The sequence below is a fragment of the Manihot esculenta genome, chromosome 13 (assembly GCF_001659605.2).
Source record: "Manihot esculenta cultivar AM560-2 chromosome 13, M.esculenta_v8, whole genome shotgun sequence".
In the NCBI taxonomy this organism is placed as follows: Eukaryota; Viridiplantae; Streptophyta; class Magnoliopsida; order Malpighiales; family Euphorbiaceae; genus Manihot; species Manihot esculenta.
In genome coordinates this window covers 24,928,137-24,943,341 of record NC_035173.2, presented here as the reverse complement: position 1 = coordinate 24,943,341, position 15,205 = coordinate 24,928,137, and the positions used below count along the sequence as shown (strand labels likewise).

The 15,205-nt window shown below is 35.7% G+C and overlaps 1 protein-coding gene across 2 annotated transcripts; it reads left to right on the top strand.

Annotated features, from left to right (window-relative positions):
* Positions 1–9,638: 9,638 nt before the first annotated feature.
* LOC110629718 (inactive TPR repeat-containing thioredoxin TTL3) lies at positions 9,639–13,737 on the top strand. 2 transcript variants are annotated; one of them, XM_021776811.2, is made up of 5 exons: positions 9,639–11,145; positions 11,253–11,448; positions 11,562–11,719; positions 12,786–13,119; positions 13,286–13,737. In XM_021776811.2, exons 1-5 carry the CDS (start codon positions 10,136–10,138, stop codon positions 13,442–13,444), a joined length of 1,857 nt encoding a protein of 618 aa, XP_021632503.1. In that variant the 5' UTR covers positions 9,639–10,135; the 3' UTR covers positions 13,445–13,737. The 2 variants fall into 2 exon arrangements, with proteins under 2 accessions (XP_021632503.1, XP_021632502.1); XM_021776810.2 differs by having other exon boundaries at positions 9,642–11,145; positions 11,547–11,719.
* The last annotated feature ends 1,468 nt before the right edge of the window (positions 13,738–15,205 follow it).

Here is a 15,205-nt window from a genome sequence, read left to right as displayed (position 1 = left end):
TGTAGTCTTGTATAGGAGGGAAAGCACAATAGGTAAACGCATGTCCACTAGGATAGGATGTGGAGTCCTGTTTTGCATGATGATGTGAAATGCCATGATGAGCTACATGTGCTATGAATATGTTTGATATGTGCTGAGGATTCATGTGTTCTCACATGGATCATTTGATGATATTTTTGTGTGCTGTTGTGTTTTTCAGAGGCAGGATGAGAGGAACTCGTCGATCTGCGAGATTGATTAGGTTTGATGTCAGCCCAGTAGGCTCAACGGTACACAGGAAAGGGTATCAGAGGGTTCTCGCTCTTGTGAGCGAGTTTAGGAGTCAGATCAGGAAATCAGCCTCAACGCCCATTGCTAGTGAGGTCTAGATGGTTGTCCCAGACGAGCTGTCAGGTTTTCCATCTGTCAGGGAGTCAGAGTTTGGAATAGGAGTGGTGTCTGGACGCGGAACCATTTCTTTCCTTCTTTCCTTCTACCCTACAGCATGGCACCTGCAAAGAGAGCATAGTCAGTATAGTATAGAGAAGCTGGGTAGAGAAAGGTTATCCGACCTAGTACCTCACCCTGGAATGTTCCAGTGTCAGTGTGAGAAACGAAGGATGAAACCTAGAGCTTGTGAGCAGATACACAAAATCACTACCAAGGACAGGTGTTTCCACGCAGGATTAATAGTTTGTGAAGACAGCGAGTAAGAGCTGCTGATCCTCCACGATAGATCTAAGCGTTAGAGAGAGTCCAAAAAAAAAAAAAAAAAAAAAAAAAAAAAAAAAAAAAAAAAAAAAAAAAAAAAAAAAACACACACAAAAGCCAGTATAGTACAGAAGAAAAAAAGGCAGGCAAAGATCAGAGTACGCAGCAAAAGCGTAGAATCGTTCGAAGCATGCCCAGTAGCTACTCAATGTAGTAGTAGCTAGAGAACATGGCATGAAGGCCAAGATCAGGGCATGTCTATTCCCTTGTGTTGTGTCACAAATAGAGTGAGTGAGCGAAGCATATCCTGAGAGTCATTGCTCCTCTGACCGGAGTGCGTACAAGGAAACTAAGGGTAAAGATCTAGCGTAGGGAGAAAGCTAAGAAGAGCCAAAGAGAAAAAAAATAAAGGTAGCAGTCCGTATAGGGTATGGACACAGATTAAGTAGATAAGAATCCACAGAGTCAGCAAATATAGCTAACCCGGGAGTTTTACTCCAGGGGTATCTGTGTTTCATCATAGAGACCGATGGTAGGCTTTCTTCTTGTTTCCCTGTATGTTTATTGTTGTTGTTTTAACATTCGAGGACGAATGTTTTTAAAGGAGGGAAGAATGTAATACCCGGCTAGATTCAGACATCGGAATTCCTACCGTCCGGGGGAGTTCGAGGATGTCAGAGGTCTCTGGAAGGGTAAGAGAAAGTTTTCTAAAATATGTGCAAGTGTTTTAAAGGTTTAGCGTAGAAAAGGATTGAGTTTTGAAGAGATATGGCCAAGGAGGCATTTTGACATGTTCGGCCCCCTAAGGTTAAGTTCGGCCGCCTAAAGTTCCCTAGTTTCGGCCCCCGAAGGTTAAGTTCGGCCCCCGAAGGTTGCATGGTTTTGCATGCGATTCGGCAGCCGAACCTGAGGCGGTTGCTCATCTATAAGGGCACCGAGTGGCAGAAAAAGGAGGAGGTTTCTTCTCTCCTTCTGACCTAGGTGAGGTCTTGATCTCCTTAAAGTATTTTCATGGTTTTTCTTCAAATCTTTCACGGTTTGAATGAGTTTTACCCTTGGTTTGAAGAGTTGTGAGCTTGAAACAAGGTTTTGGAGTTTGAAGCTTTTGAAGCTTGGTTTCTCCATATCTTTGAGTTTGGATCATCTCAGCCTTTGTTCTTCAAGAGGTAAGTGTTGATCCATGGTTCTTATGATGTTTTTATGAGTTTTGTAAAGGAAAAAGGGAGCTAGGCATGAGTTTGCATAAGATGTGCATCATAGGGTTTATGAATCCTTTATGTTTGATGTGTGTCTTGTGAGCTTGTTTGTTGGCGTTTAAAGTTATATGAAGCTCCCTTAGGCTTGTTGAAGTGTTTATGCAGCATGTGTTGAGGTCTGAACAGGTGATGGAGGGACTGGCAGGCGTCCTTGTGCACGAAACTGAGTTCTGGCTAAACTCAGGTTCGGCCCTCGAAAGTCCAAGTTAGGCCGCCGAACATGCCTGACTTTCGTCTCTGGAGGAGACATTCGGCCGCCGAAGGTGCTGCCGAAGGTGCCCTGTCCAGCCTTCCTTTGCTTGTTTTGCATACATGTTTTGTGATGTTTTAGAGGGTTTTTGGAGAGATGTTCATAGTTATGTTAGAGTATGTTTGGTACCTCATTTACGTCCATCTGTGTAGGATTGGACCGAGGAACCGAGGAGGCTCCAGAGTTAGAGTTGGCCCAGAGTTAGCCAGCATTGGCTAGAGGTGAGTGGAACTAACTGTACTACTTTACATTCAGAAATGACACGAATCTCGCATGATCCATGCATCATAAAATGCCATGTTATGTATTAGGTTGTATTGCATTAGATTCCACGAATATGCTGCATTGCATAAGATGATATTTGTATGGATGAATGTTGGATGATCCTTAGCCCTTGATAGAGCACAGAGCACAGATACAGAGTTAGGGCATGAGATAGCCATACCAGGTCGCCCCTGGATAGTCCAGGTCGCTCCTGGTACTATGAGTGAGACAGCTGGGCTGTCAGATCAGAGCTCAGAGAAGTCCAGGCGAGGCCTAATCGCCCCTGGCACAGTTGGACATGTTATGATATGAGTTACTTAAGAGAAGTCCAGGCGAGGCCTAATCGCCCCTGGCAAGTTGGACAGATTACTATATGTATACAGTAAAGGGCTATTGGTGACAAGTTCATCCTTGAGATGATATGTTTGTGATGTGATGCATTTCATGAGAGCATGTAATTAATGAACTGTTTTTATTGTTCCTCCTCACTGGGCTCTAGAGCTCATCCCACTCCCTTAATCCCAGTTTTGCAGGGTCTGAGATAGCTATGGGAAGTTCAAGTCAGCAAGAGTACAGAGGAAAGTTATGCATGAATGTATGTTGTAATAGCATAGTGGACATGCTGTAATTAAAAGATTAGTGGTAATGTAATGTGTATAGATATGTACTGTTGTATACTGGATAGACTTGTGCTTTTCCTAGTATCCTTGCTATAGTGTGATGTATGATTAATCCCTTGGACATGAATCCTGTTTTACGTTTCTTGATGAGAAATGTGTGAGTTAGGCTTAATGTATGGCTTTGATGTGATACCAGTGGATTGTGTTACAGAGGAAAAGGGTTTCAATCCCTTGATCCACAGCAGATAGTAGTCCCTGGTATAGGCCCTGAGGGCCATTTCAGATTGCTATGTCTGAGTAGCATTAGTTAAGCCTACAAAGTTTTACAGGATTGTTGAGTATCTTTGTATCATGTATGGGATTTATCAGGTACACAGAGAGTATTGTCGGCTTGCTACGGGTCCCGGCGGCCTTAAGCCGATCTGGATCCTAGTGCCAGTGATGGTTCGGACCGTTACTGAGGAGTACCGGTTTTCGGGTCGTTACAATTTTCTTCACCACATAGGTGACTTTAGGATTGGCGGCCACAGGAATGGCGGCCACAGGATTGGCGGCCACATGGGGATGTGCGGCGGCGGCGAGTTGGTGGATTCCCTGTTGCAGGGTCAGCTGTCCGATCATCTCCCTCAATTCTGCCAAGGATGCCTCAATCGCAGCAAGTCGCGCCTCTTGGTTATCTGCCATGGTCGAACTTCGCTCTGATACCAATCTGATGTAGGACTATTTAGACTCCGTCAAGAGTTTTAACCAATATCGTTTGGTTAAGACGAAATAAGAGAAAAGATAGGCTGAAAGACTAAAAGTCTTATTGAAATTCCTCAAAGATTGAAAAGTGAAAAGTGAGTTTCTAATAGCCAAGGGAGGCTATTTATAATAGAAATAAAATAATCATAATCCTAATAGGAGTCTAAAATCCTAATAGCCAAGAGAGGCTATTTACAATAGAAATAAAATCCTAATATGCAAAAATAATCCTAATCCTAATAGGAGTCTAAAATCCTAATAGCCAAGGGAGGCTATTTACAATAGAAATAAAACTCTAATATGCAAAATTATAAAAATACCCAAAATATCCAAAATAATAATTAAAATATAAAAGTTAGCCCCGATCCAAGTCTGCCATAAAATCCAAGGCTAGTTGTTCCATGTCAAAAGTACTGTTCCTAAAATAGAAAAACAAACTTATGATCTAACTAAAATATTAAGTAAAAATAAAAAATCTAAAGAAACAGTATCAATAGGAGAATTGCAAAAGGAAATCAGGGTAATAAAAAATGAAGTAAAAGATTTAAAGTACCAACTTCAAAAGGATTCAAAAAGAATAAAATTTTTGAAAAAACAATTAATTTCTGAATCATCGTCGCCTAGCGAAGAGGATGAAATGAGGAAGAAGATAATAAAATAAATCATTTGGACAATGAAGAAATAGATAATAATTTTATACTACTATTACAAGAAATAACTTCTAGAAAATACTTAGTAAGATTAACAATTAAATTATCAGAAGATTTTAAAATAAATACAATAGCATTATTTGACACAGGAGCAGATTTAAACTGTATAAAATCAAGTTTAGTACCTAAGAGATTTTGGCAAGAGACTAAAGAAAAACTAAAAACAGCAAATAAAACTAATTTAAATATTCTAGGAAAAACAGAAGCATTAATAGTAAATCAGGATTTGGAAATAAAAACTGTATTTTTATTATCCCAACAAATAAATTATATGGTAATATTAGGAATCCCCTTTATAAACCTAATAACACCTTATTTAGTAAAAGAGGACTGTATAGAAATTAAAACCAAGAATAAAAAGATTAGCATGGATTTTACAAAAAAACCTAAAACAAAAAATCTAAATTTAATAAAAGCACATTCCATTAGGACAATTGAAATAAATTCGATAATAAAATCAAGAACAGAAGATCTAAAAGATTTAAAAAATAATGTACATTTAACTAGGATTAAAAATCATTTAGAAAGTGAAATTATAAAAACTAGAATCGAAAAATTAAAAAATTCTATGGAGAAAGAATTATGTGCAGATCATCCTAATGCCTTTTGGATCAGAAAACAGCACATGATAGATTTGCCATATGAAGAAGGATTTAAGGAACAATCAATCTCAACTAAAGCTAGACCAATTCAGATGGCACCTGAATTATTAGAGCATTGTAAGAAAGAAATTAAAGAATTAGAAGATAAAAAATTGATTAGTAAATCCAGAAGTCCTTGGTCATGTGCAACTTTTTATGTTAATAAAAGTGCAGAAATAGAAAGAGGTACACCAAGGTTAGTTATAAATTATAAGCCTTTAAGTACAGCATTAAAATGGATTAGGTATCCAATACCCAATAAAAAAAGATCTTTTAAATAGATTATATAATGCAAATATATTTAGTAAGTTTGATATGAAGTCGGGATATTGGTAAGTTCAGATCGACCCTAAAGATCGATATAAAACGGCATTTACAGTTCCCTTTGGACAATATGAATAGAACGTAATGCCCTTTGGATTAAAAAATGCACCTTCAGAATTTCAAAGAATAATGAATGATATTTTTAACCCTTATTCAAAATTTTGCATTGTTTATATAGATGATATGTTAATTTTTAGTCAAAGTATTGAAGAATATTTTAAACATCTAAAAACATTCTGTATAATAATAAGGAAAAATGGGTTAGCCTTAAGTAAAACTAAAATGAGTTTATTTCAGATTAAAATCAGATTTTTAGGACATTATATAGAACAAAGTATTATTCAACCGATTGAAAGGACAATGGTATTTGGAGATAAATTTCCTGATGAAAGAACTAATAAAACCCAATTACAAAGGTTTCTAGGTTGTCTAAATTATGTTATAGATTTTTATCCAAATCTAAATAGGATGATAAAACCATTACATGATAGGCTTAAGAAAAATACTGGACCATGGATTGAAGAACATACCAGTATTATAAAACATATAAAATCACTAGTAAAAGAAATTCCATACTTATATCTTCCTAATCCAGAAGCCTTTAAAATTGTAAAAATTGATGCTTCAGATGTAGGATATGGAGGAATTCTAAAACAAAGAATAGAGGTAAATAAAAGATAATCTAATTTACCTCGGGACACTGGAATTCTGCCCAACTGAATTATTCTACAATTAAGAAAGAAATTTTAAGTATCGTGATTTGCATAAATAAATTCCAGTCTGATTTGTTAAATCAAAGGTTTCTAGTCAGAATTGATTGTAAATCCGCAAAAGATGTTTTAAAGAAAAATGTTAAAAACCTTGCCTCTAAGCAGATTTTTGCCAGATGGCAAGCTATTTTGAGTATTTTTTATTTTGATATTGAGTACATTAAAGGTAGTCAAAATAATATTCTCGATTTTCTAACTCGAGAATTCTTACAGAAAAAATGGGAAGGAAGAAGAATAAACAGAAGGAAATAAAGTCCAGCTCCAGTTTCCCCACTAAAGCTCTTTCCGAACATTCGGAAAAAATTATGGAAACCATTGTAAAACCTTTTGAACCCAGTAAAACCACAAATACCCAAGATAAAAACCCATAAGATTTAAAGAGGTGGATAGAAGAACTACGTAAATCGCCAGAGGTAATTAAAGCATTACAGAATGTAGCATCCTCATCAAGCTCAGGTATGAATTCAAACCCTAAAGCGATCGTACCCGTTCATGGTACGACTAGTCTGTCTCAAACGGTAGACAGTAAAGACAAATCAAATCCGTTGATGGCTGTGGGTTTGCCAAAAATCTAATCTTTTCATGGGTATAGTTTTCATAAATGGATTATAAAACCACTTTTTCATTTTGAAATTGTAATTGAAAATGGTTATAATGATATAAACCCATGGGCAGTCATTAAAAAATATTATCCTGAGAATTGGTATTTTCTTCCCAAAGATTTTTCAAAATCTCAGGAATACTATTCAAGTATCTTAGAAGAAACAGATTCTGTTAAAATAAAACATAATTTTGATAAGAATGATAAAACATTGGTAGCCTATTCTTTGCAAATAAAAAGGGTTATCCATCCAAGGGACTGGCCAACCCCGAATTTATATACAAAAATAGCATTTAAAACCTTAAAAAAGCATTCTACTTCTTATAATTATTTTGATTATATGAATGCTTGGGAAAATGTTTTCTGTATTCAAAATCCAGCCCATACTCATTCCTGGTTGATATATTTTGACCAGTCAAAAATTAAAACTACTACCCAATTTCTAAATTGGTTTTTAAAATGGTGGCAGTATAGAGGTATTTCGGAAGAGATTATTTCACCCGAAGTATTTCAAATATATCAGTATTTTAAAACCAATTATAAACCTCCTCAAAATGAAAAGTATATTCCTCCCTTGATGTATTTCTGCATAAACTTTTTTATTCCCTGGGTATACCAATGGTTCTTTGATTTTCAGTATTCATCAGGAACTAGTATACCTATTATTGTCAGAAAACATAAAATCAAATGGTGGAGTTCATTCAGAAATACCACCACAGAGATGGTTGTAAAGCAATGGATACTTCAAAAAGCACAATTTCCTACTGTGTCTTATGCTGGAAAATTAACTCTACAAGGAGAGCCATCATTTGGAGCCAGCCAGATTCAGAGGACATAAAGCATTTTGAAATAAATTCTCTATCCCATAGAGAAATAGTGAGTAGAGCACCAGATTTAAGACTAATAGAAAAACCAAATATTACTTCTCATTCCCAAGGCAGGGAGAGACCAAGCGACGGCCATTCACTTGGGGGCATTTGAAGTATATTAAATCCCTTCACCCCCACGGATCGAACCCGCGACCTGGCTCTGGATACCATTGAGCCGTAAGGCCTAAGGCGCTTACCACCAGACCAAAAGTTTAAGCTGTTAGTAGAGGTGCTACTTTAATCTTAGGACACTCCATTCATTCCCAAGGCAGGGAGAGACCAAGCGATGGCTATTCGCCTGGGGGCATTTGAAGTATATTAAATCCTGGTATTTGTTTTAGTTAAATCTGTTTGTAAGAATATTGTTTCTCCCCTTTTTGGTTATAATTTATACTTTGTTCCAAATGCTGAATTCATCACTTTATAATGAATTTTATATATTAATGCTATTGGAATAGACCCTTGCTTCATTTTATAATTATGAGTTTTTATTTCTAAGACTATACTATCTAAAATATTTAAATCATTTAAAAAGATTGTCATACCAGGATTCACTTCAAAAGATATTGGTCCTTCACTTAGACTGGTTTCTATGGATCCTAGGAGAAAAGGTTAGAAATAATATAAAGCAACAATTTAATAGCCCAATACCATATAAAAGGTTAACATATGGTCAGTTAGTTAGTATAATACAAAAGGAAGGTTTACAGGTTTGTCAAGACCTAAAACTACAAAGAACTCTAGAAACATAAATACATTAGAAGAAGAGTCAGAATCTAAAACTGAGCAAAGTCAACCAGATTCAGAGGACATAAAACAATTTGAAATAAATCCTATATCCCATAGAGAAATAGTGAGTAGAGCACTAGATTTAAGACTAATAGAAAAATCAAATATTACTTCTCAATTTATATATCTATATATATATATATATATATATTCAATAAATTATATATATTTAATTAACATATTTTCAAAAAATTTTTGTAGATCTGTCCAGTCACATCTATCTCTAAGCTAGAGATCGAGTAAGACACCTTCCTTATTCACCTTAATGCTTTTATCACACGACCTGCAAGCTATCAACCGAGATTCACATCCGCTCCTCAATTCAATAAAAAAATTTAAAATAAATTCAAAACACAAAATCAACTAAACTCTTATTCACAAAGAATAATTTACACAAAACTTGCAATTAAATCTCATATTGATGCACGGCGCAATTCTCCATTAATAAAACATAAACAAACAAAAAGAATTCAAACAGCAAAAGCTTAACAATAAATAAAAATAAAAGGGAGAATATAAAAATAAATTTTTCACTCTTATGATTTAGTATGGTGATAAGTACATTGAGAGATTTTAAATTTTACTCTCTCAATTTCTATTTTAAAAAAAAAAAAAATTTTTATATATTTATAAGTGAATAATTATTGGTCTCACATATTTAATAGTTTTTGTGGCATTTTCTTAGTTTGCTACAGTTAATTTTGGTGGCAATGGCACAAAGAGAATTAAGCATGCATCTATATTCTACCAGGGTAAAGATTGAATCTTTAAGCATGCAATTACAAGAACAGAAACTAGTCGATGGAAGGATGGATCAAGACAAGTTTGTTAGAATTACTACAAAGAAGGGATTCTGATTTCTTTGGAGAATCAAAGTGAAAATGGGGGATTCTGATTTCCTGAAGAAAGTGGATGATAAAATAATAATAATAACAATAGGAGACAGCTGTCCACAAACGTGGGATGCTCAAAGCACAAGCCAACGTGCTCTCCTTGCTGCTATGAACTGATATTGATGTCGTGTATTGATATTGGCTGTAATGAATTTTCCCCATTCTCATGTAAACGACAGCTAAACCTCTTTTCTTTTCTAAAAATCTAAAGACCCACGTTTTACAGAAGACCGAGTCTCTTGTTTCCCTTTTTCCACCGCACAATATACCAAAAATTAATTAAAAAAAAAAAAAGGAAGAAGGATCAAACCTAATTGTCAATTAATCTGTGTTATTATTTTTTTCCTCTTGAAGGAAATTTCTTTCTGGTTTACGTTGTGCCGTCTAAAATCATTTCTCTAACCCAAAGTGGAGAGAAAAACAAACCAGATCATTACAAGAGACTTTCTGTCTGGGCTGCCACTCCAGGAGGCTCTGTAAATCATCTCCTGGGGCTAGGCACGTTTCAAACTCTACTTCTCTTCTCCCACCTTTAATCCTATATTCTTCTTCTTCTTCTTCTTCTTATTTTCTGGTTTGTTTTCATCCAGGCTTTAATTTCCCTGTGTTCTATGTCACCCCCACAGCAGTTTTCAGAATTTTAATGCCTTCTTTGGCATGGCAATGTATCATTCTTCCTTGTCGTAGTAATCAGCATTCTCCATTAAGAGAAATATGGGAGACGTCTCGCCTAAAAAGAGACCTGGTTGTGGCCTATTAAATGTAGTGTTTGGAGGGCGAAGTTTTTGGTCAAGAAGACATATTTCTTCTGGCAAACTTCACATGGCTAACGGTAAAACTTCTGCCAGTACTAAGCAGAAGAGGCGGAGGAGCGGCTCTAATGAGGTTGCACTACTTTTAGATAACGCAGTGCCCATATCAGATGGCCCTCCAAACCCCATCACAAAAGATCTTGATCACCCCAAGATCTCTCCTGTACAACACCACCACCATCAGCAGCAGTCTCCGCAGCACCAACAAAACTATGGTCGAAAACCTGCAGAGGAAGCAAGAAAAGTATCGCCAGTTCAAGTTCATGTTAGTAACCAAAACTATGGTTATCCTGATCAAGGCAGGAAGCTACATAAGGAAGCAGTTGGCGTCTCCGGTGAGCTTGAATGCATGATTAATGATCGCCAGAAGACTAAAGGAAACAGCACGCTTGTCCGGGCTTCATCTAGCAATGTCATGCTTTTCGGCAATTTAGGTAACCTGAGGCAATCAGGTGTTGGCGGAGGTGGTGGTGGTGGTGGAGGAAATACCAATTCATATAATGTTCTTGATTACCTTCCTAAGACTGCAAGAGAAGCGAAGGAAACGTCTAAATACCCCAATAGCGTAATGGGAAATGTAGTAAAGAAACCACATGAAGTTGAAGATCAGAAACCAAGTTCAGACCAGCCTGGAGGTTCCTTAAGCAGGTCTCTTTCTACTAGAATGGACCCTGAACAATTGAAAATTATGGGCAATGAAGATTACAAGAATGGGAATTTTGCAGAGGCATTGGCTTGGTATGATGCAGCAATCTCCATCGCTCCCAATAAAGCTTCTTATCGAAGCAATAAAAGCGCTGCGTTAACAGCTCTAGGTAGGCTTATTGAGGCTGTTTTCGAGTGCAGAGAAGCCATCCGAATTGAACCTCATTATCATAGAGCTCACCATCGTTTAGCAAATTTATATCTCAGGTAACAATGATAAGTTAGTCATATTAATTAGTGTTCTAAGACAATCAATTCATGGCTTGTCCTGCTAATTTCCTTAAACATTTCTTGTCTCTATAAATGTTGCATAGATTAGGAGATGGGGAAAAAGCTATGTATCACTATAAAAATTCAGGGACAGAAGCTGATCATCAAGACATTGCTAAAGCTGAAGCTCTACAGGTCCATCTCAACAAGTGCACGGAGGCTCGAAGACTGCGAGACTGGAACACCTTGATCAAGGAGACACAGTCTGCCATTTCTTCTGGTGCAGATTCAGCACCGCAAGTAAGCCACCTAATATATTTAATATGTCTTGTAGAATTCTCCATATATTATTATCATCATGATACTAAAATGGGTCTCTTTTGTTATCCACTGAAAAGATATATGCATTACAGGCAGAGGCCTTGATAAAGCTACGTAGGCACCAAGAAGCAGACGAAGCATTGACGAAGGGTCCAAATTTTCAAGATGACGAGTGTACCAAATATTTTGGCCCTATTGGTAATGCAAATTTGTTGGTGGTACGAACGCAGGTCGACATGGCTGTCGGCAGGTTAGTGTTGCAATTTTTCATTAATGTTGTAAACTATAATTGCACTATGTAGGAAGCACATTGTAACGAGTAAGGAAGTAATAAAAATACAAGTTGAAAAGAGGAATCATTCTACTATTGTGTTGGGAAACAACTCAAAAGGCTAAATTCTTGTTGGAAAAAGTAGAACCAAAATGATACTAAATGCCAAGGGTGTGTAAATTGTGAACCCCTACCCACCAGTCATCAACTTGCCTAAATATTCCCAAATAGCTGTCTTGGCTTGATTTCTTTTTAGGGTTATGTACAAAAACATCTTTTACTATTGTTATTATTAATGAATTAATCTATGTACTTTAAAAAAAATAATTAAATCATTTATAAGTTTTGATTCAGTAAAATACTTTAGTCATTTCATTCATTTTTCAAGTATATTGCAAGATAATTCATTAGTTAAATTTCAAATACACTATTATTTTATTCTTAAATTTTTTATTATCATTATTAACTATTTATCTGTGAATTTTAAAAAAATATATTTCCTTTATAAAAATATTTTAGTCTTTTCCTTTGATATTGATAGATGAATAATAATTTTGATCAGAATTATAACCTTAAAAATATATTAATGAGTTTTGAAAATATAAATATCAACTTGTTAATAATAATTAAATCAGTTTTTGCAATTATGACCAATCTCTTTATGTAAATAGCTTTTAACAATAATTAAATCAGTTTTTACAATTATGACCAATCTCTTTATGTAAATAGCTTAATAATTTTTAAAAGATAAATTAATCAACTTAATAACATATATGTTGAAATTTTTTTTAACAAAAATTTTATAATAAACTATTGTATATGTTAACAATTGTATTCTGGTGGATCCCATATACGTCTCACTATAATCAATAATTAACGTGTAATCCTTGAAACATACATGTATAGAATAATTTTTTCCGCAAATGGGATTTCAAGTTTTAAGCCGGTTTGATTCAAAAAAAAAAAAAAAAAGTTTTAAGCCGGTCCATTTAATAAATGTTAATATTAAATGTTGATAATAATGGTTGAATGGATGTATTGGCAGATTTGATGATGCATTGTTGGAGGCTCAACGAGCAACAAAGCTTGACTCAAACAATAAAGAAGCAAACATGGTAATGAGGAAGGCAAAAGCTGTGGCAGCTGCTCGATCAACTGGAAATCAGCTTTTCAAGGCAGCGAAATTCTATGAAGCATCTAATGCATATGGAGAAGGACTTGAACATGATCCTTACAACTCGGTTTTATTGTGCAACCGAGCTGCCTGCCGGTCCAAGCTTGGTCAATATGAAAAAGCTGTGGAGGACTGCAGTATTGCTCTCAATCTGCGCCCTAATTACACCAAAGCTAGACTAAGAAGAGCAGATTGCTACGCCAAGGTCACTATACTACACTATCAATGCTTAAAAAATTTGAACATCATAGTCTTTTTGGAGTCTGCACTCACCCATCCCTCTGTTTGTGCTATAATTTTTTTTGGGTTTATTTCAAATATTCTATAATGAGGAATTTCTACTTAATCCAATGTTTCTTTTGGTGACACAGTTAGAAAAATGGGAAGCTTCAATAGAAGACTACGAGATCTTGCATAAAGAAGCACCAGACGATGAAGAGGTGAGAGAGGGATTGTCAGAGGCCAAAGCGCAGCTCGAGAAGCATTGGAGTCGGGACATGGAAGACAAGATGAAGAATGACGCAGATTGAAATTATTAATTAAGGGGCCCGAGCAATAAGGGTAGAAAAAGAAAGAAACCTTTGCAGCAACCTGTAGCAGCTTTGAGGACTGTAGAATCAAGAACCGTGGGACTTGTTATGGCTGCCATTGTTGGGTAACATATGAAAAGGAGAAAACATCATCGGATTTGACGAGGAAAATCGTATATTTAGATAGAAATACTGGTCCTGTATCTAGAGTGTGATGTACATTAAACATTCTTAGCACTTTTTTTGTTTCCCTTTCTGGTTGTTTGAAATTTCATTTGGGAAAATTTATTTGATGCTTGATAAAAAGACTATTTAGATTTCGTAAAAATTTTAAGGAAAAATTATTTTTTAGTCCCTGAGATTTAACGTAATTAATACTTCTGTTCCTCTATTTTGAGGACTCAACACTTAAGTCCCTCACTTTTTCCTCTGTCCGAATTCGTAGTCCTTCCATAAAAAATAGCCGTTTGGTCAAAGAGTCAAAGAGTCAAAGGTGATAGGTGAAATTTTTTACCAAAAATGCCCTTAATAAATTTGAGTCCCTCACTTTCTCCTCCGTCCGAATTCGTAGTCCTTCCGTCAAAAATAGCCGTTTGGTCAAAGAGTCAAATGTGATAGGTGAAATTTTTTACCAAAAATGCCCTTAATAAAATTGAGGTGAAATCCCTCCATTCTTCTTCTCCCTCGTATCTTCTCTGTTTCTTCCCTCCATCCTTTTTCTCTCAAATATTTTCTCTGTTTCTTCTCTCCATCCTTCTTCTCCCTTATATCTTCTCTATTTCTTTTATCCTCTCCGCGCATCTCTCTTTCTTCTCTTTCCTCTCAATCCTCCCCTCTCTTTTCTTTTCTCTTCATTTCTCCGACTTCCTTTACATACTCTACATTTTCAAGGCTCCTCCATCCTTCTCCATCGAGCCGGGAGGCGCCTGGTCGGATTATGGAATCCACCTCGCCTTTGGATCTTAATCTCAACCCCTCTGCTGCTGTGAGGTTTCCCTGCAACAATCATCATGTCCTCTACCTTCTTCCTCTCATCATTAGTCCCTCACTTTCATCATCATCGCTTCTTCTTTTACCATTCACTAACTGCACCACCCAATTCAAACATAACAGCATCAAGGACAAGAAAAAAAAGAAAGAAAAACAAAGATGAAAGTTAAGAGCAGAAGAACATGGCTTCACTCAAGAAGAAAAAACCTTACTCTTATTTGCCACTTCTTCTATTAGCCTCCACTACTCCAGCATGATGAGAAAAAAGGGTCTTCTTCTTTGAAAGAATTTGAGCAGTTTCTTCTTCTTATTCTTCTCTCTCTCTGTCTCTTGGAGAATCCAAGCATCACGAGGGAGAGGAAGGATGGACATTAAAAGGGTTTTAATAATTTCATTAAGAGCATTTTTAGTAAAAAATTTCACCTCACCTTTGACTCTTTGACCAAATGGCTATTTTTGACAGAAGGATTACGAATTCGGACAGAGGAGAAAGTGATGGACTTAAGTGTTGGATCCTCAAAATAGAGGGACAGAAGTATTAATTACGTTAAACCTCAGGGACTAAAAAGTAATTTTTTTAAATTTTAATCAATATCGTTTGATTAAAACAATATAAAAGAAAAGATAAATCATGAGATGAAAAATCTTATTAAAATTTTTTAAATATTAAAAATTTTTAAATATTGAAAAGTGAATTTGTAATAGGTAAAAAAAGATATTTATAATAAAAAAAATTTTAATATATAAAATTATAAAAATATCTAAAAAATA

Coding starts and splice junctions, on each gene's coding strand:
- LOC110629718 (XM_021776810.2), top strand. CDS start 10,136: ATGGGAGACGTCTCGCCTAAAAAGAGACCTGGTTGTGGCCTATTAAAT. Junction 11,146..11,252: donor TTAGCAAATTTATATCTCAG/GTAACAATGATA, acceptor AATGTTGCATAG/ATTAGGAGATGGGGAAAAAG. Junction 13,120..13,285: donor GAGCAGATTGCTACGCCAAG/GTCACTATACTA, acceptor TTGGTGACACAG/TTAGAAAAATGGGAAGCTTC.